The 27,394-nt window shown below is 43.4% G+C and overlaps 2 protein-coding genes across 12 annotated transcripts in view; one reads left to right on the forward strand and one right to left on the reverse strand.

Annotated features, from left to right (window-relative positions):
- bicd1a (bicaudal D homolog 1a) overlaps positions 1–26,797 on the reverse strand; it is an 88,905-nt gene extending 62,108 nt beyond the window's left edge. For 5 of the 11 annotated variants that reach the window (XM_055939733.1, XM_055939735.1, XM_055939737.1 and 2 more), the window contains exon 1: positions 26,103–26,797. In XM_055939733.1, the coding sequence (XP_055795708.1) occupies positions 26,103–26,318 (216 nt within the window). In that variant the 5' untranslated portion in view covers positions 26,319–26,797. Of the gene's footprint in view, positions 1–18,729; positions 18,836–26,102 lie in introns of all 11 variants that reach the window. The other 6 variants (XM_055939742.1, XM_055939740.1, XM_055939739.1 and 3 more) reach the window with 2 other exon arrangements.
- On the forward strand, positions 100–9,194 carry LOC129866821 (pyrin-like). The gene is made up of 2 exons (XM_055939750.1): positions 100–189; positions 7,631–9,194. Exon 2 carries the CDS (start codon positions 7,633–7,635, stop codon positions 8,974–8,976), a length of 1,344 nt encoding a protein of 447 aa, XP_055795725.1. The 5' UTR covers positions 100–189; positions 7,631–7,632; the 3' UTR covers positions 8,977–9,194.
- Positions 26,798–27,394: the final 597 nt, after the last annotated feature.

Here is a 27,394-nt window from a genome sequence, read left to right on the forward strand (position 1 = left end):
ATGCAATAGTTCTTTATAAGAAGTGGGAGGAGGAGGAAATACATATTTTATGCTGGTATGACTGACGTCAGGGTATTATAGTAAAGTGAAACTATCCTGGCCAGGTACTGGATATAAAGTAATCCTCTTTCAAGTGAAGTGAAAGAAGAGAGCCAACTGAGACACTACTAGAGGCAAACACATAATCAGGTGAGTGGACAAGTTTATTTACCAAGGGGACATTTAACGCTTTAAAGGTGCACTATGCAGAAATCACTCTGCTATTTCCTGGTTGTAAAAATGTTAATAGTTCGCCTAATTTCAGTTTATGTGACAAAACAAGCAGTCATTGTGTAGAGAATCATTGTACCATCTAAACCGCTGTGAAATATATTTCCCATAACCAACAATTATTGTCTTTTCAGCTGTTTGAAGCTGAAAGTAAGACGCAAAAATAAAACTTAAGAACGCGACGCATAGAAATAGCAAGCATAGAACATATCTACTGCTTCTTAGACTTGCTTTCAATGAGAATTTAAGATGTACCGTAATTGCTGGACTATTAAGCGCACCTGAATATAAGCCGCACCCACTGAATTAAAAAAAAAAAATGTATTTTGTACATAAATAAGCCGCACGTGTCTATAAGCCGCAGGTGCCTACCGGTACATTGAAACAAATGAACTTTACACAGCCTTTAAACGAAACACGGCTTGTAACAAAAATAAATAGGCTTTAACGAAACAGGCTTGTAACATTTTTTTTTTTTTAAATAGCAGTAAACAGTAACCTACCAAGAAAGTCCTTGGTCACTATCTTCCTCCTGTGCACTGAAACCACTGAAGTCATCTCCTTTGGTGTCGGAGTTGAATAGCCTCAGAATTGCTTCATCCGATGTTGGATCGTTTTCATTGTTGCTCTCCTCACTTTCATCCGGAGGCAAATTCCCCGCTGAGCTCATGCTGCCCTCTTCAATACGCAGCAGCTCCACGCTGTCAGGACCCACTGGCAGACTTGACCATAAGTCGCTCTTCGCATGCGGCCCGTTTTAGTGAAGGATTTCTCCCCACTTGTCATCCAAGCCTCATTTTCTAGTTCGGGCCATCTGCTTTTCTTTCCTCTGAAAGCTTTTGTTGTCTTTTTGCACTAAGTCAGTTTCTCACGCTGCTGTTTCCAACGTCTTATCATCGACTCATTAAGGCCAAGCTCCCGTGCAGCAGCTCTATTTCCTTTTCCAACAGCCAGATCGATCGCCTTCAAATTGAAAGCTGCATCATATGCATTTCTCCGTGTCTTTGCCATGATGAGGGTGACAAAATGACTACCGTAATCAGAATGATGGAAAGTTTGAGCGCGCTCGATTTACTTCACATTATGTGACGGTGCTCAGTTTTTTGGCGGCATGAATTTGTGAAAGCGGGAAAAATCCATAAATGAGCCTCGTCATTGTATAAAGCGCAAGGTTCATAGCGTGGGAAAAAAGTAGCGGCTTATAGTCCGGAAATTACGGTATGTCCCACATTTCAATGTGTCGCCTAAAAAGTTACATATTGTAGCTTTAATAGAAATGCAATGTATAGATTGGACATTGCAAACTTTTGTAGATAAATTGTGGATTATCTACAATACATTATACAGTTCAAATGTTATTTCATGGTAGTATCCTACTACCGTAATTTCCGGACTATAAGCCGCTACTTTTATCCCACGCTTTGAACCTCGCGGCTTATACAATGACGTGGCTAATTTATGGATTTTTCCCGCTTTCACAAGATTCATGCCGCCAAAAAACTGAGCACCGTCACATAATGTGACGTAAATCGAGCGCGCTCAAACTTCCCATCATTCTGATTACGGTAGTCATTTTGTCACCCTCATCATGGCAAAGACACAGAGAAATGCATATGATGCAGCTTTCAAGTTGAAGGCGATCGATCTGGCTGTTGGAAAAGGAAATAGAGCTGCTGCACGGGAGCTTGGCCTTAATGAGTCGATGATAAGACGTTGGAAACAGCAGCGTGAGGAACTGACTCAGTGCAAAAAGACAACAAAAGCTTTCAGAGGGAAGAAAAGCAGATGGCCCGAACTAGAAAATGAGCTTGAAGACTGGGTCAACACACAGAGAGCAGACGGCCGAGGTGATTCAACTGTATGCATGCGAAGAGCAACTTATGGTCAAGTCTGCCAGTGGGTCCTGACAGCGTGGAGCATTGTCAAAAAAATCCACTATCATCAACGGGTTTCAAAAGGCTGGACTGCTGCATGTTGAAGAGGGCAGCATGAGCTCAGCGGGGAATTTGCCTCCGGATGAAAGTGACGAGAGCGACAATGAAAACGATCCAACATCAGATGAAGCAATTCTGAGGCTATTCAACTCCGACACCGAAGGAGATGACTTCAGTGGTTTCAGTGCATAGGAGGAGGAAGATAGTGACCAATGATTTTCTTGGTAGGTATACTGTTTAATGCTATTTTTATTTTTTTTGTTACAAGCCGTGTTTCGTTAAAGCCTATTTATTTTTGTTACAAGCCGTGCTTCGTTTAAAAGCCTATTTATTTTTGTTACAAGCCGTGTTTAGTTTAAAAGCCTATTTATTTTTGATACAAGCCGTGTTTCGTTTAGAGGCTGTGTAAAGTTCATTTGTTTCAATGTACTGGTAGGCACCTGCGGCTTATAGACATGTGCGGTTTATTTATGTACAAAATACATTTTTTTTTAAAATTCAGTGGGTGCGGCTTATATTCAGGTGCGCTTAATAGTCCAGAAATTACGGTAATATGCCCCAGGATAAATTCAACTTTTTGGTCACTGGCATCCCAATTATTATTTGCGTCCTGAGTGAGAAGTGTTTGTATGTGTTTGGTGTTGATACAAGGTATGACAGGAATCCATGCTTGGCCTGGCACTGTTTTCAAATGCTGAAGTTTTAGCATTTGTGGCACAAATCCCATGTAAGTCATGTTACCTACACTATATGACCAAAGTATGTGGACACCTGCTCGTCGAACATCTTATTCCAAAATGATAGGCATTAATATAGAGTTGGTCCCCCTTTTGCTTCTATAACAGCCTCCACTCTTCTGGAAAGGCTTTCCACTAGACGTTGGAACATTGCTGCGGGGACTTGCTTCCACTCACCCACAAGAGCAATATTGAGGTCGGGCACTGATGTTGGGCGATTAGGCCTGGCTCGAAGTCAGCATTCCAATTCATCCCAAAGGTGTTCGAAGGGGTTGAGGTCAGGGCTCTGTGCAGGCCAGTCTGTGCACGGGGGCATTGTCATGCTGAAACGGGAAATGGCTTCCCCAAACTGTTGCCACAAAGTTGGAAGGGACAGAATCATCTAGAATATAATTTTATGCTGTAGCATTAACATTTCCCTTCACTGGAACTAAGTGACCTAGCCCGGACCATAAAAAACAGCCCCAGACCATTATTCCTCCTCCACCAAACTTTACAGTTGGCACTATATATTCGGGCAGGTAGCGTTCTCTTGGTATCCACCAAACCCAGATTAGTCTGTTTGACTGCCAGATGATGAAGTGTGATTCATCCCTCCAGAGAACACGTTTCCACTGCTCCATGGTCCAATGGCGGCGAGCTTTACACCACTCCAGCCGACGCTTGGCAGTGCGCATGGTGATCTTAGGCTTGTGTGCGGCTGCTCGGCCATGGAAACCCATTTCATGAATCTCCGGATGAACAGTTATTGTGCTGACGTTGCTTCCAGAGGCAGTTTGGAACTCGCTAGTGACTGTTGCAACCGAGGACAGACGATTTTTACTAGGTACGTGCTTCAGCACTCGGCAGTCCCATTCTGTGAGCTTGTGTGGCCTACCACTTCACTGCTGAGTCGTTGTTGCTATTAGACCTTTCCACTTCACAATAACAGCACTTACAGTTGACCAGGGAAGCTCTAGCAGGGCAGAAATTTTACGAACTGACTTGTTGGAAAAGTGGCATTGTCACGTTCCTGACCTATTTTTATGTTATTTTGATTATGTTTAGTTGGTCAGGGCGTGAGTTGGGGTGGGCATTGTATGTTGTGTGTGTTTGGTTAGTCCATGGGTGTTGTATGTGTATGGGATAGTGTTTGTTAGGTTGTCTAGTTATGTCTATGGCTGCCTGGATTGGGTCTCAATCAGAGACAGCTGTCATTCATTTGTCTCTGATTGGGAGCCAGATTTAAGGTAGCCATAGGCAGTAGGCTTTTGTGGGTGTTTGTTCCTGTGTCCTCACAGGACAGTTGAAGGTTAGTCTCATTTGTTGTTTTGTAGTTTTGTAGTGTCTTGTTTGCTGTGTTCATTAAAAGATGGCTTATTTCCCTCAATCCGCATCTTGGTCCTATCCATGCTCCTCCTCGTTTGAGGAGGAGAACAACAATGACTGCCTTTACAGAAACACCCACCACAACAGGACCAAGCGGATTGAGGAGAGAGAAAAAGAACTAAGGCACTGGACACAGGAGGAATGGTCTTGGGAGATCATGGACGGAAAAGGACCCTGGGGAAGGGTTGGAGAGAATCGCCGCTCTCGGGAGGTGAAGAAGGCAGCCACAGCCCAGGAGCGGTGGATTGAGGAGGCAGCACGTATGAGAGGCTGGAAGCCCGAGAGGCTCACCCAAGAATTTCTTGGGGGGGGGGCTAAAGGGGAGTGTGGCGAAGCCGGGTTGGATACCTGAGCCAACTCCCCGGGCTTGCCGTGGAGTAAGAGGGCGTCGTACTGGTCAGACACCGTGTTATGCGGTGAAGCGCACGGTGTCCCCAGTACGCGTGCTTAGCCCAGTGCGGGCTATTCCACCTTGCCGCACTGGGAGGGCTAGGTTGGGCATCGAGCCGAGTGCCATGAAGCCGGCCCAACGTATCTGGCCTCCAGTACGTCTCCTCGGGCCGGCGTACATGGCACCAGCCTTACAGGTGGTGTCCCCGGTTCGCCTGCATAGCCCAGTGCGGGCTATTCCACCTCGCCGCACTGGCAGGGCTACGGGGTCCATTCAACCTGGTAAGGTTGGGGAGGCTCGGTGCTCAAGAGCACGTGTCCTCCTTCACGGTCCGGTATATCCGGCGCCACCTTCCCACCACCAACTACAGCAATGGGGAAAAGAGGAATGGACTTGGGAGGAGATTCTGGACGGAGAAGGACCCTGGGCAGAACCAGAGGAGTGTCGCCGCCCCAAAGCGGAGCTGGAGGCAGCAAAGGCGGAGAGGAGGTTTTATGAGGCAAAAGCAAGGCAGAGCGGCTGGAAGCCTGAGAGGCTCACCCAAAAATTTCTTGGGGGGGGGGGCTAAAGGGGAGTGTGGTGAAGCCGGGTTGGATACCTGAGCCAACTCCCCGGGCTTGCCGTGGAGTAAGAGGGCGTCGTACTGGTCAGACACCGTGTTATGCGGTAAAGCGCACAGTGCCCCCAGTACGCGTGCTTAGCCCAGTGCGGGCTATTCCACCTTGCCGCACTGGGAGGGCTAGGTTGGGCATCGAGCCGAGTGCCATGAAGCCGGCCCAACGTATCTGGTCTCCAGTACGTCTCCTCGGGCTGGCGTACATGGCACCAGCCTTACAGGTGGTGTCCCCGGTTCGCCTGCATAGCCCAGTGCGGGCTATTCCACCTCGCCGCACTGGCAGGGCTACGGGGACCATTCAACCTGGTAGGGTTGGGGAGGCTCGGTGCTCAAGAGCACGTGTCCTCCTTCACGGTCCGGTATATCCGGCGCCACCTTCCCACCCCAGCTCAGTACCACCAGTGCCTACACCACGCACCAGGCTTCCAGTGCATCTCCAGAGCCCTGTTCCTCTTCCACGTACTCTCCCTATGGTGCGTGTCTCCAGCCCGGTGCCTCCAGTTCCGGCACCACGCACCAAGCCTCCTGTGCGTCTCCAGAGCCCTGGACGCACTGTTCCTTCTCCCCGCTCTCGCCCTGAGGTGCGTGCCCTCAGCCAGGACCTGCCGGAGTCCCTCAGCCCGGACCTGCCGGAGTCCCTCAGCCCGGACCTGCCGGAGTCCCTCAGCCCGGACCTGCCGGAGTCCCTCAGCCCGGACCTGCCGGAGTCCCTCAGCCCGGACCTGCCGGAGTCCCTCAGCCCGGACCTGCCGGAGTCCCTCAGCCAGGACCTGCCGCCCCTTGTCCCGGTGCTGCCCCTTGTCCCGGTGCTGCCCCTTGTCCCGGTGCTGCCCCTTGTCCCGGTGCTGCCCCTTGTCCCGGTGCTGCCCCTTGTCCCGGTGCTGCCCCTTGTCCCGGTGCTGCCCCTTGTCTCGGTGCTGCCCCTTGTCCCGGTGCTGCCCCTTGTCCCGGTGCTGCCCCTTGTCCCGGTGCTGCCCCTTGTCCCGGTGCTGCCCCTTGTCCCGGTGCTGCCCCTTGTCCCGGTGCTGCCCCTTATCCCGGTGCTGCCCCTTATCCCGGTGCTGCCCCTTATCCCGGTGCTGCCCCTTATCCCGGTGCTGCCCCTTATCCCGGTGCTGCCCCTTATCCCGATGCTGCCCCTTATCCCGATGCTGCCCATTCAGTTAGGTGGGTTTAGTTGGAGGGTGGTCATTGGGTGGGGGATACGGAAGCGGGGAGTGACTATGGTGGTGGGGGGACAGCGTCCAGAGCCGGAGCCACCACCGTGGACAGATGCCCACCCAGACCCTCCCCTAGACTTTTGGTGGTGCGTTCGGAGTACGCACCTTGAGGGGGGGGTTATGTCACGTTCCTGACCTATTTTTATGTTATTTTGATTATGTTTAGTTGGTCAGGGCGTGAGTTGGGGTGGGCATTGTATGTTGTGTGTGTTTGGTTAGTCCATGGGTGTTGTATGTGTATGGGATAGTGTTTGTTAGGTTGTCTAGTTATGTCTATGGCTGCCTGGATTGGGTCTCAATCAGAGACAGCTGTCATTCATTTGTCTCTGATTGGGAGCCAGATTTAAGGTAGCCATAGGCAGTAGGCTTTTGTGGGTGTTTGTTCCTGTGTCCTCACAGGACAGTTGAAGGTTAGTCTCATTTGTTGTTTTGTAGTTTTGTAGTGTCTTGTTTGCTGTGTTCATTAAAAGATGGCTTATTTCCCTCAATCCGCATCTTGGTCCTATCCATGCTCCTCCTCGTTTGAGGAGGAGAACAACAATGACTGCCTTTACAGGCATCCTATGACGGTCCAACGTTGAAAATCACTGAACTCTTCAGTTCATTCTACTGCCAATGTTTGTCCATGGAGATTACATGGCTGAGTGCTCGATTTCATACACCTGTCAGCAATGGGTACTATATACATACTATACATATATACATATACATACTTCTGTATATAGAGTGTATATAAACATTTTTCAAGCACTCTGTCCAAATCATCCTAAAACATCTCAAATTGATTGTGTAGCTCAACAAAGTCACTTCTAGAAGATTTGTTCAGTTTGAGATTTAGCCTCTCTGTTATGTTTTCAATTTAACCAGGCTAATGATGCATACGTCATTGACTGGCAGACTGAGCCAACACGGGCCAAGCAAAGTTTTTCCCCCAGAGAATACACGTAACCAATGCTGCCTTTATCTCTACATGGATATATACCAGTCATTAAAGTTTCAGTTCTTAAATGGGGCTTTGCATTCATATTCTAGATAGACTGAACAAAAACTAAGCTAAACTAAACTAAAACATGACTGTGTTTTCTTGTTCCCAGCCATGTCACCAAACAACAATAGGATAGGGAGGGCCCTGAATGCCAGCCTGTTGTACCTGCTGTTATCTGTGCGCCTGACATGCACCGCTACTCTGGACGAATTCGAAGAAGATATTGACATCGATGATGAGGAGGAAGACCTGGAGTATGAGTACAGCAGGAATCAAGACAGACACACCTGTGGAAGCGGCCAAACGGGTCAGTATCCATTCTGCAAGGACAAGAACCACTATGTCCACACAAGGGATGAGTGTGGAGAGATAGACGTAAAACAAGTGAGGGTGGAAATGCAGCTGATGATCCAGGACCGACATGAGAAGGTAAAGGAGATCGCACACGCTGCAAAACTCAGTGAGAAAAATGTGGAGAGGGAGAAAGAGGACACAGTGCTGTTTCTGACTGAAATAGCAAGGCTCGTTGAGAAGACCTACATAAAAGTAATTGAGGAGATTGAGAAGAACCAGGAAGCAGCAGCAACCCGGGCTGTAGAGCACATTCTAAAGATATCACAGGAAATCTCTAAGCTACAGAAGAGAAACAATGAGCTGGAGCAGCTCTCCCACACTGAAGACCACCTCCACCTTCTCCAGATGTTCCCATCCCTGTGTACCCCACCGGCTACCATCGACTGGTCTGAGGTCAGCGTTCACAGTGATCCCGGTGTTGGACCTATGAGGAGAGCTGTGAACAAGCTGAGGGAAGCACTCGATAGTGAAGAGAACAGGCTGTCTGCTGCTGAGTTGGGAAGGATCAAGAAGTGTGCAGTGAATGTGACTCTGGACCCTGATACAGCACATCCCTACCTCATCGTCTCTGAAGACGGGAAACAAGTGAGAGTTGGAGATCTCCGGCAAAATGTCACAGACAGCCCTCAAAGGTTTGATTTGGTTGTTAATGTCCTAGGAAAGGAGGGTTTCTCCTCAGGGAGATTCTACTATGAGGTGCAGGTGGAAGGAAAGACTGACTGGGCTTTAGGAGTGGCAGCAGAATCCATCAACAGGAATGGAATGACTATTCTGGACCCTGACAATGGATACCTGGCTCTATGGATGAGGGGTGAGAATGAGTATATAGCTCTTGATAAGCTTCCTGTCCTCCTCTCTCTTAATCAGACGCCCCAGAAGATAGGGATTTATATTGATTATGAACAGGGTCAGGTCTCCTTTTATGATGTGGACAACAGGTCTCATATCTATTCTTTCTCCAATTACGCTTTAAAACCTGCTAAACTTTATCCATTCTTCAGCACCGGCACTGACAATGACGGTAAAAACTCTGCCCCATTGGTCATTACCCAAGTCAATCAGAAACTAAGTATTCACTTCCCAACTTTTGACAAAGCCTAAAAGTGGATAACAGGGAATGTTCTTTCATATATAAATGTTCAAGGAAACACTATGTTACATCAAATCATACATTTGGTTTCTTTTTTGTTGTTGTAAGTTTCAAATGTTTTCATTTTTCTGCAGTTATCTCCATTTTGTCTAAATTAAAGGTGATGAATGGCATTAACTGATGGTCTGTATTATATAAATCAAGTGTATCTGGAGAAATAAAAGGAACCCAGTCAGTCACCAATTTGTCTCAATCTGAGTAGTTCCTCTTATGCAGAAGTGGCACCACAGGTCCCAGAGTGGTGTGGCTATTATAATTATTTATTCTGAACTGGTAACCTAACCAGGTAAAATTCTGAACCTTATACAGTATGTGTCACGCCCTGGCCTTAGTATTCTTGGTTTTCTTTATTATTTTAGTTAGGTCAGGGTGTGACATGAGGAATGTTTTTGTTTTGTTGGTTTTGGGTGTTGTTTATGGTAAAGGGGGTGTGTTAGTATATGGGTTTGTGTGGAGTACATGTTTCTAGTATTGTCTATGTATGTGTAGTTGTCTAGGAGAGTCTATGGTTACCTGAATGAGTTCCCAATTAGAGACAGCTGATTTCGGTTGTCTCTGATTGGGAGCCTTATTTAGGGTAGCCATAGGCTCTCATTGGTTGTGGGTAATTGTCTATGTAGAACGTTTGTAGCCTGTATGTATGTGCACAACGTTTGTAGCTTCACGGTCGTTTTGTTATTTTGTTAAAGTGTTTCGTGTTTATTGTTTGTCATCTTTTAAAATAAAAGAAGATGGCTTATTTTCCAACTGCTGCATTTTGGTCCGTCAATCCGCCACACGATCGTGACAGAATGCCGTGATTCATCTGTTGTAAAACGGTTTAAAACGGGCTCTGATGGGACAAGAGTTTTTGTAATGAGGTCACATGGTTTAAAAAAAACTCCTGGCCTTGGGGAGGATGAAAACCCTGTCAAACTGCAGCAACATTGTACTGTACTTGTACACAGCAGACACAGAGAACCCAACGTGACTGGACAATACATCTCACAGGTCTGAACTTGCTTTATGCTGGTTTGCATTGTGTAGTCCTGGCAAACTGGTAAAAAAACAAAAACACTTTGCCCCTCTTTTTAACGCTATACGTCAATATATTTTATTAAACTAAATAAAAAATGGAGTGGCGCTGCCACACCTGATTGAAAAGTGCTGTGGCAAATGCCACCTCGCCACACTTTTTCTGGCAGCCCTGCTCTTATGTCTTATGGGTGGCAGGTAGCCTAGTAGTTAGAGCGTTGGGCCAGTAAAATGTTACTAGATCGAGCTGACAAGGTAAAAATCTGTCTTTCTGCCCCTGAACAAGGCAGTTAACCCATTGTTCCTAGGCTGTCATTGTAAATAAGAATTTGTTCTTAACTGACTGTGGTTACTTCATCCAGAACCCTCTGAATGACACAACACTTTTCACCCTGACAATTCTACAGTATGACTTCATCCTCAGTGATCTGTTGATACCCTAGGGCAGAGTTTCCCAAACTCAGTCCTGGGGTCCCCTGGGTGCACATTTTGGTTTTTCCCCTTGCCCTAGCACTAGTGCCCTAGCACTATCAAGCTTTGATTCAAATAATCAAAGCTTGATGAGGACAAAACGTGCATTAATCTGAGATGCTTTGTGGATACGGGCATAGAGCTCTAATGTGGAGAACCACACACACTCACATGTTCACTTTGTTTGACAAATCTGCATTAGCTGAGTAATTGCAGGGATGAGAGAGAGAGAGACAGCGTCGCTCTCTGGCAGCAGGCAGGCTGATTGGTGTTCTGTGTCAGCTCCAGCAGACACATACAGAGGCAGCTAATGGCTGTGGCACAGAGCAGGAGGCGTGAATGAGACAGAGGGAGAGTCTACAGTCTCTTTCCCTCACTTGCCAGGACTATATGATATGGGAACGAGACTCACAGTTTCTAGTCTTCAGTGTACTGGGTGACTGCAAACAACCTAGTCTTCTCCTCACACAACACCAATCATTATAGGCGAGAGAGTTTACAGAGCAGTCAACAGAGCACCCTTAGTGTGAATGTGGGTCTTGGAATTTGGGTGTACTGTAGGCCCACACACAGGGGTGATGTCATCAGCCTAACGACTCGTTAGGCCCATACAAGCACACTCTGTTCCTCTGTTTGCGTATGTGATGTAACATCCATTATAAACTGGGTGGTTCCAGCCAAGAATGCTGATTGGCTGACAGCCGTGGTATATGAGACCGTATACCATGGGTATGACAAAACATTTGTTTTTACTGCTCTAATTTCTTCAGTAACCAGTTTATAATAGTAATAAGGCACCTTAGGGGTTTGTGGTACATGGCTAATATTCCACGGCTAATGGCTGTATCCAGGCACTCTGAGATGCGTCGTGCGTAAGAACAGTCCTTAGACGTGGTATATTGGCCATATACCACACACCCTCGGGCCTTATTGCTTAAATATCCTGCTCTCCATTACATACATTGAATTATACCCTCGAATGAATTCATGTAGCAGCACGTGCTCTAACATTTCCATCAACTTTATGTGCACAGTACATCAATAACCACAACCTCACTTTCCACGACCAACTTAACAATCACGCTTAGTTACAAGGCTTCTCTGATAGGGTTGCTATAGTGGGTTAATTAAGTGGGTTAATCTGGGATGGGTTAACGGCTGTCTCATCCCATAGATATTCCAGCTGGCTAGATGAGAGAGGAGAAGACAGAAGCACTGACCTGAAAAGTAAGATGGCGTCGGAGAAGAAGGCAGACGTTTTATGGGCCCGGAACCGACGTGCCACCAACCCATTGTGTTTTTTTGTTTGTTTATTTGCGTTGTTTGTAACTTATTTTTTAACTTATTTTGTACATAATGTTGCCGCTACCATTTTATTTTTATTTTATTTTACCGTTATTTTACCAGGTAAGTTGACTGAGAACACATTCTCATTTGCAGCAACGACCTGGGGAATAGTTACAGGGGAGAGGAGGGGGATGAATGAGCCAATTGTAAACTGGGGATTATTAGGTGACAATGATGGTTTGAGGGCCAGATTGGGAATTTAGCCAGGACACCGGGGTTAACACCCCTACTCTTACGATAAGTGCCATGGGATCTTTAATGACCTCAGAGAGTCAGGACACCCGTTTAACCATCTCTTATGACCGAAAATAACTTCTGGACATCAGGACTGCGATGAATCACCACGGACTGGCAGAATCCTTTTTTTCCTTTAATGAGTCTGACGAGGCCGAAGCGAAGGATATACTGCTTTCTCGTGAACAGGCCCAGATTCCCATGATTTGACTGAAGAGGAGGCGGAGAAAAAGGGTCCGGAGGGCGGGCTGCCTTCTGAGAATTTGTAGGCGATCGAATAAACCCCTACTTCCTTCCATTCTGCTAGCAAACGTTCAATCTTTGGACAATATAATCGATGACCTACGCGGAAGATTAAACTACCAACGGGACATTCAAAACTGTAATATCTTATGCTTCACAGATACGTGGCTGAACGACAACACTATCAACATAAAGCTGTCTGGTTATACGCTGCACCGGCAGGATAGAACAGCGGCGTCTGGTAAGACAAGGTGCGGCGGACTATGTATTTTTGTAAATAACAGCTGGTACACGATATCTAAGGAAGTCTCGAGCTATTGCTCGCCTGAGGTAGAGTATCTCATGATAAACTGTAGACCACACTACCTACCTAGAGAGTTTTCAACTGTATTTTTCGTAGCCGTTTACATACCACCATAGTCAGAGGCTGCCACTAAAACAGCATTGAATGAGCTGTATTCCGCCATAAGCAAACAAGAAAACACTCACCCAGAGGCGGCCCTCTGAAGAGCACCACCTTAATTGGTAACCCTGATATGTCTGTCATTGAAAGAATGCTTTTTTCCCACAAAGGAAAATGTCTGTAAGTCTGTTTTATGATGCTTTAAGGTCCCTTTCTGCTGTCGACACACAGAGCGTGAAACAAGTGTGGGAGAAAGAATTGTCTGTTACTATTGACGAAGAGAGGTGGGAGGACATTTGGAGATATGCAAAAACAATATCTATATGTAATCGTACTAGAGCAATCCAATTAAGAATAATACACAGATTGCATATATCCCCAAATCGCTGACATGCCTTTAGCCCCTCTTCCTCTTCTCCTCAGTGTCTTAAATGCAAAACTGATACAGGCACCCTAACACCTTGTTTATGGTCATGTACCAAAATACAAAGATACTGGTCTGGTGTTCTGCAAGAAATTGAAAAGATCCTAGGGGTTGATCTAGAAATGGACCCAGTTTCTTTACTGTTGGGTCTTCCTAGTAGGCATGTTACTTCTGTGGGTAAGAGGAGGCTTTACAACATCCTTTCCTTCGCAGCGAGGAAAAACATCCTTTTACAGTGGATTAGTGATAACGTTCCTTCTATTAAAGATTGGCATAAGATACTATTTGAATGGGTGCCTCTGGAATATCTGACATGTACATTGCATTCTAAAACAGCTCAGTTCTACAAAGTATGGGAACCTTATCTAAATTACCTAGAACCTGAGGTATCAGCTATTATGCTGCAAGATTCTCTTAGAATGGTGGTGATCTATGTATTTCATAATTACACTGTACGTTCCATGTGTGGAACCTAACTTCTTGGTTTAAACTGAGCTTTTTTGTTTAATTTCTGTTTGTAAGTTTGTTTAAAATGTATGTATTAAGGGACGCAATGATGGGGATGGGGTGAGAGAAGCGCCGAGCGGAGAGAGGAAAATGGTGTACGTATGTTTGGGTGTGTATGTATGTGTGTGTGTGTGTATGTATGTATGTATGTATGTATGTATGTATGTATGTATGTATGTATGTATGTGTGTATGTATGCGTATGTATGTATGTGTATGTATATGTGTATATATATATATATATATATATATATATATATATATATATATATGTATATGTGTATATATATATATATATATATATATATACGCAGGTATGTGTAAGTGAGTGCTGTTTTGCTTTGTCTCTGTTGTTATATCTCTTAACCTGTTTGGGCTGCAGGGGCAGTATTGAGTAGCCAGATAAAAGGTGCCCATTTCAAACGGCCTCGTACTCAATTCTTGCTCGTACAATATGCATATTATTATTACTATTGGATAGAAAACACTCTCTAGTTTCTAAAACCGTTTGAATTATATCTGTGAGTCAAACAGAACTCATTTGGCACAAACTTCCTGACCAGGAAGTGGAAAGTCTGAAATCGAGGCTCTGTTCTACTTCCTGCCTATAAATGGGCATGATACGTATTAGTATACATGCACTTCATAGACCTTCCCTGGATGTCAAGAGGCGGTGAGAGAAGAAATTGAGTGTTTATCTTGGTCTGAAGTGGAATACAAGCTCTTTGTATGACGTGTCCCCCATTTCCTGTTTTCTGGAGAGCGCGAGGAGGTACCTGGATTTGCCTTCTGTTTAGCTGCCGTTATAGGCGACTACTATCTCCGGCTTTGATTTTATTTGATACATGTGACCATATCATCGTAAAGTATGTTTTTTCAATATAGTTTAATCAGATTATTGACATTTTTTCGGGAGTTTTGCCGTGTTGCGTTCTCTGAGTTTGTTGACGATGGAGAGATACGCGCCACTTGGCTAGTGCGCTTGCTAATTCAAGAGGGAAAGAGGCCGTTCTAAATCCAAACAACGATTGTTCCCGACAAAGGACCCCTTGTCCAACATTCTGATGAAAGATCAGCAAAAGTAAGAAACATTTTATGATGCTATTTCATATATCTGTCGTACATGTGAACTAGTCGTCTACTCACGCCCTGACCAAACCAAAATAGAGACATAAAAAGGATCTCTAAGGTCAGGGCGTGACAGAAAAACAATTGCGCTAATGACAAAATATTAATAAATGTAAATTCACTAATAAAAAAACTATTCCGTGTTTTCTATAAGGAATTTGAGCAGTACATTAAGACCATTCAACAGTCTTCTAATAAGAACGCTGGTAAAACAATCAATATGTGTGTTCCTTTTAAGGTCTTTGTATAGTCTGTAATTTGTTGTACCCCAAGCATATGTTACCATTGTCTGTTTGTATACTTATTGTATGTATGTATACTGTTTTTTCTGCAATAAAAAAAATGAACTACAAGGCAATGAGACCTCCAAGCCCTGGCTCAACCTACAGCATGTGACTTCCATACTGAAGTCTGGCTCAGATGATCCCTACGTCAGACAGGCACCAGACATCAAATGGAGGCTGAAACACAATTACTACATGATCTTGTTTCACCACTTCATGCATTGGTGGCTTTCAATCAATAGCTGTTGCCATCCATTTGGAAGATATCGCATTACATCGCTGATTGAGTTCTGTTGCCTACGAGCACATGTTTCTCCCCATACCAGCGTTCATTTTGCCACTATTTTTTAGATTTGGTCTAGTCTTAGTCATTTTGACTCATATCATTAAGTATTAGTGACATTTTTGTCATTTGAATAATGATTTTGTCTAGTTACTGTAAAATGACAAAAACATTGGGCCATTTTTGTCAACTAAGTACCATTACATTTTAGTCACATCACATTTTTATTGCCTCATTAACATATAGTACACATAAATGTCTGACTTCTATGTGCAAAACGATACATAGCTTTGTCCTACAAACATATTCTTCTGCACAACATCCTATCGCATGATTCTCTTCCCAACAGCCAACTTGGCAGAAGAACACATTACTCTGCAGCAGATTAAAAATCACACCCCTTGTCATTGTGTTGATTGACATACTGTAATCAAAGTTCTGTCATAAGTACAGATCTGATAGGTTGCAGCAAACTAACTAGCTAGCATTATCAATCTGTTATTACCTGATTGTTTGTATGTATGTGTGTATGTATGTATATATATATATATATACTGTATATATTGGTAGCATTTTTCTCCGTCAACTTGTGGGTGCAAACGCTGACTTCTCCCGTGGAAACGTTACATTCATTCTTGTTTTAAGCGACATAAGTAAAGTGGCTTCAAACGTTGCCCCTTTTTCTACTGGGAGCTTTTACCACTGGGAGAGTAGCCATGGTGTGTTCCTTATTTACATACATTATTTGTTGCTGCCTGATGGAAAACGGCTGACGGGCAGAGAGGTGACTCGTGAATGACCTGGGCATGGTATTTATTTTCCACCAATAACAGCATTGCAACACTGCAATTAAAAACCCTTACAATTCTGCTAAAATCATGCATGCTTTTGATTGGACCAAACTAATATGACTGAAAAGCTCTTAACATGTCCAAAAACCTTTGACTAGTCAGATTTTAGTTACAGAGAAAATGTTGTCACGTATCGTTTTCGTCAACCGAAATGAAAAATATTTTTAGTTAAGTTATAGTTTTTCTGTGTCTATTTAGTCAGTTATCATCTAGTCAATTGCCACTGAAAATTGGTGTTTGAAATTAACACTGCCACATACTGCACATCATTAAGCAGCCCAACACAATGCATCTCAGGTATAAAATCAATGCATATTTCTCCCCCTTCCTCTCTCCACGGGGGAAACTGACCTAAGGAAGGAAGGAGTTGCAGGGGAGGGGTGAGAGACTTAGCAGGGTGGAGGGGGTCTCCTCATGTATCGATTCTGCCCCCACCCCCCACCCTCCCCACCAACCCCATGCTGATGTCAGGAAGGAGGAGGAGAGCAGGGTAATAAAACCTGTAATGCATCTCTCCTTTCTCTCCTCACAGAAAAGTCTGCCACATCCTCACATTTACTGCCACATGTCCTCTGTTGGGACAGTAGGGAAGCTGTCCTCCACCCCACTCCTTTTTTAATCACTTATTCAACCGCAGTAGGCAGATTCAGCACAGCAAAGCAGGGTTAAGTATACTTCTCCATTATGCAGGACTCTTTTCTTTTCACCCATTCACTAACTTTTCAATTCTTTCTCCACCTGCCACAACCTGCATTTGAACTCTCAAACTGAGAGCACATTCAGTCAGATCTTCACCTAGCCAACAATCTGGATTCACCAATGTTGATCAACCAGACTTTGAAGACTGTACAGTTGAGTGGAGGCAAGGGGTTATAAAAGTCCACAGTAAATTATGAAGAAAATATCTTGCTCTCTGAAGTCCTCTAGCTCCAGCCTGCTAACTAATGTGACTTTGAGCTGGTCTTCCTATGGGCTCTATAATCCATGTTATGAAAGGCACAGTCAGGGACCATGCAGCTCCAGCACACTCCAACTTCAGGCCCAGAGAGCCTGGCTGTCTAAGAACATAACTACAGTATGTACAGAAATGGTTACTATGCCCACCACCAAGCGCAACCATTAATCATCCATGTTTAACATGGCATTCTGCTCCTCAGCTTCACAACTGAATTATTCTAGAAAAACCTCTCCTCCCTACAATAGTAAAATGTCAGTTCTTACCATTGAAGCCTTAGATTTACAGTAACTCCGTATCTAAGGAAGAACATGCTAAGCAATTATTTCTGGAGAAATGTATCTTAGGTTGGGTTTTACTCTTATCATTGAAGCGTACACTCCTCTGAAATGTTAGACCGTATGCACGGCAAACAAGGTGACTTCTGAGACACTGCGTTCGCAAAACAGTGTGCTCTTCAAATCCTTGACGGGAATGAGTTCTGAGTCTGTGCTCCTCAGACATCAACCACTCTTCAGACCTGAACGTGTGTGACAGCATAGAGACAAAACGATGGTTTCCACCCTATATGTGACAGTGTCTAGGAATAGGGAGCCGTGTCTAGGTGGGTTGTACACTACACGTCGATGCCTAACTGTCTGTTTCAAAAGCATTTCTTAATTGAAGCCCGTGTATGTGATCTGCTCTACTGTCAAGTACATCTGTAGATGATTTTCGGCCCCGTTGACTTGCTGATGGAGTACTCATATCCATATGAGCACACATCCCTGGCTGTACAGCTCCTAATAATACGCTGCTGTAATGTTGTTTTCTTCCCTCCACTAGTTCTCTCTGATAGGCCGATCCTCTACCCAGAGACTGCAGTAAGGAGACAGAACTGGAGAGTAATGTGGGCACCACCACTGTGGAGAGGAATCCATCTGCAGCCCTGGAGACTGGCCTGTCACTAAAACACTGGCCAGTGGGTAAAATATTGACAACCCGGGTAAAATATTGACAACCCACAACCTACAACCCATATACTGTATAGTTACTGGGAAGTCACCCATAAGAGTAATGCTAAAGGCTTCCTGGCTGATTTTAGTGTAACAAGCACATACAGTACTACAGCCTATTTCTGCTCTGTCCTTCAAGTACAGAACAACAACCATTATGCAGCGGTCTGTGGAGAGCACTAAAACACATCTAAGTTACAATCATAAATATACAGTAGGCTACTGACATTGAGACTTAAGGTTCCACAACGTGAGCCCTGTGTTGGTTTGGTCTTCCCAAAGACATACTCATTAGTGTTTTTATGGCATTACCATAACGTCATTACCGACGTGTCATTAGCGACATCACGTTAGCCGATGTCATTCCCCAGGTATGGGTTCACTCTTGAGTCATGCTGATTGTCCATAGGAATGTGTCAATGTGTGGAATGCAACAGCAGCTCTCTAGCATACCTGCCCCTGACAAATAGGAAATTAACTTTGTCGGGGTCAAAACTATACCGCAACTGTTCTCCAAAGGATATGAAAGTGTAAAATAAAGAAGGAAGAATGAATGTGTAACGTACAATTCCAATAGTGTTGATCTATTTCATCAGGATAAACAATAGCTGTGGGATTTCAACTGCCCGCCACTCCATCCAGGAAGCAATTCCAATTTCCATTTGCGGTTCCCTGCATGTTAAGGATAGGCACACACAATTCAGAGGAAAAGGAAGGTGAGAGTGTTATTATTGGTACGACGGGCTCCACGCGCTCTATTTCTCTGTTTAATATTCATAGAAAGACATGAGAGAGAGGAGGGAAACAGCAGGTTATCCTCCTGGGATGTTATATCACCTCCAGTGTTGATGTGTCCTCTGTTAGGCTATACCGTAGACTCTGAGACAGGCAGGCAGGGATACAAAGAACACTTGCTGCTACTACTACACGGTAGGGAGGGACCAGCAGGTGCAGAGACCGATGTGAAACTATGTGCACAAACTAAAAGTCTATACTGAAAAAGTATTAAAACGGCCTTCAAGAATAGCATTACAGTACAATTCAACAACATGCCAGTGGTATTTATCAGTCAGCATGTGGGCAGAAAAACAGAGTTCCACACAGGTCTAGATACAGAATGAGATATAGTGTGTGGTAGCCTAGCCAGGGCAGAGGCAAAGCAGAGGATGACTCAGATTAAGCAGTGTAGCAGTGGAGGCGGAGGAATACAGCTGAAAATGGACATTGCTATCTTACACAGTGAGGATTTAGGATATGGAGCTGGTGTACATCAGACAGTGTTGTCAGGGAGCACTGTGTCTGGTGAACTACTTCTCATGTCTCTAATCAATCACTATGGATCCTTCTTCCCTCTCTCTCTCTTTCTCTCTCCATCTTCCTCTGTTGCTCTGCCTCGTCATCCCACACATCATCACTCAATAAAGGATCCATAACAGACTGAGATCAGTTGTGGTGGAGAGCTGCTAGGCATTGGTATGTCTCTTTATTTCACGCAGATGAAAGAGTGGCATAAACACAACACACACTCATATAGTACAAACATCAGACAGTATACTACAAAAAATGCTTTGAAATTCAATATTAGTTCAATCTGAATAACAAGCATGAATTAGAAATTCAACAGGAGGCCCAATTAATACTTCTGAAATCTGAGTGCCAGTCAAAGCAAAGCACTATTCATGCCATCCTTTGATGTCCAACTAGTAGAGCAGAACACATACTGTACAACCCAAAAATGCACACGAATGTAACCATGATGCATGTATAATTTATAGTGCTGAGCGATTAATGCTTTTTGAGGTCGGTTCGGTTTCGGTTCGATATTTTTTTTTAAATCATTAAATGCACTATCCATTATGTGGGTTGAATGCTGTAACAACACAGAATAAAACAATGAATAAAAGTTCCACGATGGTAGTGACTGCCCATTACTGCTTATCACTTATGGTTAATAATTGATTCACATTACCTTCATAAAATATTTCAGTTGTTGTGTATAATACATTTATTTTATTTGACGACTTTACCATTTCGGTAACAATTTACTTGACACCCAGCGTCATAACACGTTATGACACGGTCATAACCGTGTCATAATATGTCATAACAGTTGACATAACCTGTTATTATATGGTCATGACACTGTCATGACTAGGGCTGTGGCGGTCACGAAATTTTGTCAGTCGGTGATTGTCAAGCAAATAACAGTCGGTCTCACAGCAATTGACCGTTAATTAAAATAAACACATTTAGCGTCTCCTGGCTTCCACACACATCACCACTGATGTAGACCTTTGGAACATCTACATTTTAAAATGTCTAATAAATCCATGTAATATAGCCTACACCTTCACAATAAATCCATGATTTATTCTACACAGGTCTAAAGAAGCCTATTTCAGAAGAACAGAATAGCATACTCTGAGTTGTCCTTATGTTAGGTCCTGATCTGGCTATGCCAAATGGCTGTGGGCTACACTATTTAATTTAGCAGACAAGATTTGCTTAGAATTCCGTGTCATTATTTTATAGTATGAAGAATACAATTGAACAAAGCTGAATAAAAAAGAGAGGATATTTTCTCCAAATGATTTGAGGGAGTGCGCACATGCGGCTATTCAGTGTTGAGCGATTAAGAAAGAAATAGGTATTCCTGTAAGCTTAATTTAGAGTTATTCATGTAACTTTAGTTGTTCTACAAACGTTGGGCTCTATGTTTAGATTTTTAATACATTGTAAGGCTGCATGATGCAACTCCTAATGATGATTTGAGAAACGTTGCTTGAAAGGCATGAGCTCTGCTATGTTTTTTGCGCAGGCTTTACAACCTAAATCAGTCACTCATTCACAATTTGACAAGCACTTGATAATGTCTTGAATTTCACAGCGGCATCCCCTTTGTGTGGCAGTAATGCACCCTAAAAAAAACATGCCTTTTGCCCATTGTGCCCTTCTCCCTGAGTGATGTGCGCTCCATCGGGTCTATCTCACAGGCTACAAGTGAAGACAGACAGATCAGGGACACGTTTATTCAATTCTGAGGTGCATATTGAAGATATTGGAAGAACTGTCCACATTTACGTTTCGTCAGCCAACAAGATGAGCAGGCCTAACGAACAGTAAAAGCACTAGTCTATGTCAATCTACTATTTCCCATAGTACAAAAGTTGACATATTCTATTTTGTGCGAGAAATAAATATTCCAAACATAGTCTGGGACAGTTGTGGGATGCAATAGATCCTAAATTAATACAACTAATAGCATCAAAAAAACTTTTTTACGCAATGACACAACAGATCAGAACATTTAGCTTAAAATGTTGATAAACTATTGGTCTATTTCTTCACATTAACAGCACAGCAATGCGCACATGGGCAGTAGGCTATAAGCGCAAATGTTCCATTAGTGGAAAACACCATTATCAAAAGTGACCGCAAATGCAATTATGCATGTAATGCTTTTATTATAAAGGTAACATTTTTTATGGTGAAAATGATCTTCCCCAAACGTGAAATTCACACGCTGCTTATGTATGCCAGTTAGGCTCTACACCCCTTGTAAAGCGGATTATAGTGCTTAAGTTATTTGGCCAATTTAGTTGTGATACAAACCTTATTAAAACATATAAGCCTATGGGCTAGGCTACATGAGGTATGCGACTATGATTTGAAAAAGTCGCAAAAAAAGGCATTGTTTCCTTATGCTGGGCATCATTCACAAGTCATAATATATAACTCACAAGTGACAGGCTAATATTGTCACCCATCAGACTATTCTTGATTTCATCTTTTCTTTACATACATTAAATAATATACTCTACCGTTCAAAAGTTTGAGGTCACTTAGAAAACATTTTTGTCCATTAAAATAACATAAAATTGATCAGATATACAGTGTAGACATTGTTAATGTTGTAAATGATTATTGTATCTGGAAACGGCTAATTTTTTATGGAATATCTACATAGGCCTTCAGAGGCCCATTATTAGCAACCCTCACTCCTGTGTTCCAATGGCACGTTGTGTTAGCTAATCCAAGTCTATCATGTTAAAAGGCTAATTGATCATTAGAAAACCCTTTTGCAATTATGTTAGCACAGCTGAAAAGTGATATGATTATGATGGTAATAATGCTTCATGACAGTGTAATAAAGTGTATTTTCTACAAGTTATTTAAAATATGATGAAAAAAACATGACTGGAAAGAATTCAATACAACAACAACACAGGATTTAATAAACAAACTTTCAAACGAAAGGAAACTACTTGGCATGGAAAAACGAACTTGAATAAATCTGGGGTTTGACACTTATGTAGGTGTCATAACGAGCCATACAAGAACGCAATATATGTCACAATAGGGATAAATATATGGGTCATGACAGTGTAAGGACCATATTATGACATGTTATGACAAGTTATGTCAGCTGTTATGACATATGACATGGTTATGCCTGTGTCATAAAGTGTTATGACACTGGATGCCAAGTAAAGTGTTTCCATTATTTCATTCAAAGTCATTCTCTAATCCCTATAGAACTGTTGCATATGCTGTCTGACAAAATCCCCATTTTGTAGTTCTTCAAAGTAAATAAGGCATACTTTTATGACTGCTGAATAAATAACAACTATCAATCACTTAGATCATGTATTTTTAGGAAGAGATACCTTGCGAAGCAACATCGTCTCTCTATATCACCCCACGATCGCACATTCTTCTGTCTCTTCCGTAGCAGGTGTAAAAGAAACACAGACCGGGCAAGTAGATGGACAATGGATCATGGTCAATGTAGTTAATTACCACGTTTTATGCACTAAACTATGGAGAATATTGGTCTGTTGGAAACTACAACTCCCTACTACATCGCACAGTTCAGGCTGGATCTGATTTATCTCTAGAGAAACTGCAATGTGCGCATTGAGCTCTTTGTTTAGTGTTGCAGTGATTTCACACGCTGTAGCTGACGTGTAAAGTGTTGAGTCATCTGTATACATAGACACCCAGGCATTACTCAGAGCCAATGGCAGGTCATTAGTAAAGATTGAAAAAAAGTAAAGGGGCCTAGACAGCTGACCTAGGGAATGCCTGATTCTACCTGGAATATGTTGGAGGCAGCCATTAAAGAACACCCTCTGTGTTCTGTTAGACAGGTAAGTCTCAATCCACAATATAGCCATAACATATATGTTTTTCCAGTAGCATACTATGATTGATAATGTCAAAAGCCACACTGGAGTGTAACAAAACAGCTCAAACAATATTTTTTATTATCAATTTCTGTAACGGTCCTGACCTGTTTTATGTTGTTTTTGTATGTGTTTAGGTCAGGGCATGTGTTTTGGGTGGGCAGTCTATGTTATCTGTTTCTATGTTGGTTTTGGTTGCCTGGTATGGCTCTTAATTAGAGGCAGGTGTTTTGCGTTCTCCTCTAATTAAGAGTCATATTTAGGTAGGGTGTTCTCACTGTTTGTTTGTGGGTGATTGTCTCCTGTGTCTGTGTCGAAGTTACACCATACGGGATTGTTTCGGTTTGTTCGTGCGTTTATGTAGTCTGTTCCTGTGTCAGCGTGCTTCGTGTATTTGTAAGTTCGTTTGTTCAGGTCTGTCTACATCGTTTTGTTATTTTGTTAGTTATATCAAGTATAGTTCGTTTTTTCGTCTTTGTCTGTTTTGTTTATTTAATAAATCATCATGTATTCACAACCCGCTGCGCCTTGGCTCGATCACTACTCCACCTCTTCTTATGAAGAGAGAGAGGAACGCCGTTACAATTTCTCTCAGCCAATCATCAGTCATTTGTGAAAGTCGTGTTAATTGATTTACTGTTAAATAGCATTGCATCTGGTCAAACACAATTTTTTCCAAAAGTTTACTAACATTTTGGTAACAGGCTGGTTGGTCAGCTATTTGAGCCAGTAAAGGGTGCTATTCTATTCATGGGTAGCGGAATGACCTTTGCTCCCCTCCAGGCCTGAGGGCAAACATTTTTTAAACACTTAGATTAAAGAGATGGCAAATAGAAGTGGCAATATCGTCCTCTATCATCCTCAGTCATTTTCCATCCAAGTTGTCAGACCCAGGTGGCTTGTCATTGTTGCTGGACAACAATCATTTTTTTCACCTCTTCCACACTCACTTTATGAAATTCAAAAAGGCTTGTCTTTCATAATTTGGTCAGCTTTACTTGGATGTGTGGGTTAGGTGTTTGTTACTGGCATGTCATGCCTAAGTTTGCTAATCTTGTAGTTGGCAATATCAGTGGGTTTTGTGATGAAGGAGCCATCTAATTCAATGAATGATGAAGCTGAGTTTGCCTTTTTGCCCAAAATGTAATTTAAGGTGCTCCAAAGCTTTTTACTATCATTCTTTATATAATTTATCTTTGTTTCATAGTACTGGCTTTGGGGAATAAAAATAATTATGACATACATTAAACCAATGTGTGAAATTCCACAATTATATAAAATTAGGAAACTCTAAAACTAGATTGTCAATGAGTAAAATATCAACTTTCTTAGCCCAGTGCTAAGCTTAATGAATATTCAAATTAGGTTACAATGGAACTCTGTGATCGGCTGGCTCTGAAAAGCTGATGATAAGAACTCTCTTAGCCCAGGGCTAAGTGCAGAGTTAAACGGGTTATAGATTCAGGACAGTAAAATACATCTTGATAACTAAGACTAAGTCGTTGATAATCATGCACCGTACTGTAAAAGATGACACTGGTTTAAATCTGATATAGAACTGGGCTGCTTTGCAAAGGGAATTTAATCCATATCAAACTGCCGTTATTGCCCATCTCCCTTCCCACGTCAACCGTTCTAGACTCTAGTCTCTGCTCCCAATAGCACTATAGGTTCTCCACCTCCATAATGACCTTGAACTTGGAGCTCTGTCAGCATCTGCTCTTCCCCGTTTGACCGAATGCATAAACACATTGTCATACATTTGTCAAGCCCTGGCAAGTGGGGACAGACAAACTCAATACCTATGGAGTTTATGATATTCTTTACAGTTACAATTACTTTAGAAATGAAACTTTAGAAAAAGAGCTCGCCCAGCAGTGTTGTGGAAGTGGATCCAGAGACCTATCCAGACACTTCACAGATTCTTCATGAAAACGTGACACTTGGATCAATAGGCAAGTGAGCCACCACACAAACCATAGTAGACAGCAACTCTGAAGCTCCAATTACCAAAGCATTCCTTCATTTACTCGTGTGCATACCTCATCTCTTGAGCAGATCTTTACAGTCCCACCATAACAGTCTGAATGACAACTGACCCCATGCACTCAAACAATGACTAAAAGGCTAACTTTACTGTGATGCATTGCATATTGGCTTTGTGAAGGGTGACATTTGCATTAGAAAGGGCCTAGTTTAAACAATGCCTGCAGTTTGTGTGTGTGTGTGTGTGTGTGTGTGTGTGTGTGTGTGTGTGTGTGTGTGTGTGTGTGTGTGTGTGTGTGTGTGTGTGTGTGTGTGTGTGTGTGTGTGTGTGTGTCCAATGCACTTAGGGACGGGAGCCACCCACATTGAGAGGATGGGAGAATAGGGAAATCACCTCAGTCTCTGACACAGACAGCACTTAACATAATTCATTACTCCATGACTGCACAGGACATATGCACTTCACCAAGAGATAAATGACAGAGGTCATGCAAAGTAAGATGCAAAAAGTGGACTACGAACCCACACACACACATACCTTTTCCATACAAATAATGTGTGGATCATGTCAAAGAAATGTACAAAACATATGGCAATAAGGTCACCCAAACGTAAATATGTTTGTGGGGGCCCTGTCTTGCCATTTCGTGTAACCTAATATGATCTAATAATAGGTTTGGTGATTGAGCTGTACATAATATAATATAATTTATCTTGAATAGATTGGGAAAAGGCTGCATCCTCTAGCATAGTGTATACTAGCCTACCTCTTGTAATTGTTCCAACTCCTGCTTCAGCGTCTCCTGTTCCGATTCCAAATCGGCATACTGCTGCTTCAAAGTCTGGTTCTCTTCCAACACAACAAGACCGCATTCTGCCGCCCTGATCTTCTCTCTGTTCGCATCCGCAAGTTCCTGGGTGAGCCGCTCGACCTCCGCCCGGTACTGATCCACAGTCTCCCCGCATCCTCCACCGGCAGCCATCGCCCTCTCTCCCTGTCTCTAGTTTCGCCGTCCTCGCGTTGGATAGACTACACAGAGGCGGAGGCTGGAGGATGGTGAAACAAACGCCGCGGAACCCACCCCTGTTAAATCTGGTGAAACCAGGTGGAATAGGCTATTGCAGAACCAAAACAAATGCTCTTTCTATCAGTGAAAGATTATTGTTATTATTAGCCTACTTCAACAGTGTTCGTAGCCTAATGATAAATGTCATTAGAGCATCTTTTCGTCAATTCTGTAAGATATTTTTTGCTTATTCACTGGGTACAGGACGCCATCTCTCGATTATTATGAGGCAAAGTGGTCCACGAAATTGCTTCCATCCGTTCTCCCGTGACGTCATTACACGTCAGCGCATCTCCAATACTGTGTGATCGCAGCCCAGTAATGTACTACTGCGCCCCACAATTTGTTCCTGCAACCCTCGAGCACCCCAATGTTTCCTTCATTGAACAGGACACTGTCTACCGGTCGCCCCCGTCTCCCACTAGTACAGCAGGCGGGAGGCTGGAGCGACACTATGTCCTAAATAACTAACTTGCTAGTTAGTGACACTGTTTGCTAGCTTGCTAGTTAGTAAGCACACAGTGTCGCCCCGCCTCCTGCCTGCTGTGTACCTGAGAAAACCGTGCCGAAAAATTGTCAATGACTCCAGCCACCCCAGTCACAGACTGTTCTCTCTACTACCGCATGGCAGGCGGTACCAGAGTGCCAAGTCTAGGACAAAAAGTATTCTCAACAGTTTTTACCCCCAAGCCATAAGACTCCTGAACAGGTAGTCAAATGGCTACTCGGACTATTTGCATTGTGTGCCCCCCCCAACCCCTCTTTTTAAGCTGCGTTCTACTCTCTGTTTATCATATATGCATAGTCACTTTAACTATACATTCATGTACATACTACCTCAATTGGGCTGACCAACCAGTGCTCCCGCACATTGGCTAACCGGGCTATCTGCATTGTGTCCCACCACCCGCCAACCCCTCTTTTACGCTACTGCTACTCTCTGTTCATCATATATGCATAGTCACTTTAACCGTATCTACATGTACATACTA

The sequence above is a fragment of the Salvelinus fontinalis genome, chromosome 12 (genome assembly GCF_029448725.1).
Source record: "Salvelinus fontinalis isolate EN_2023a chromosome 12, ASM2944872v1, whole genome shotgun sequence".
In the NCBI taxonomy this organism is placed as follows: Eukaryota; Metazoa; Chordata; class Actinopteri; order Salmoniformes; family Salmonidae; genus Salvelinus; species Salvelinus fontinalis.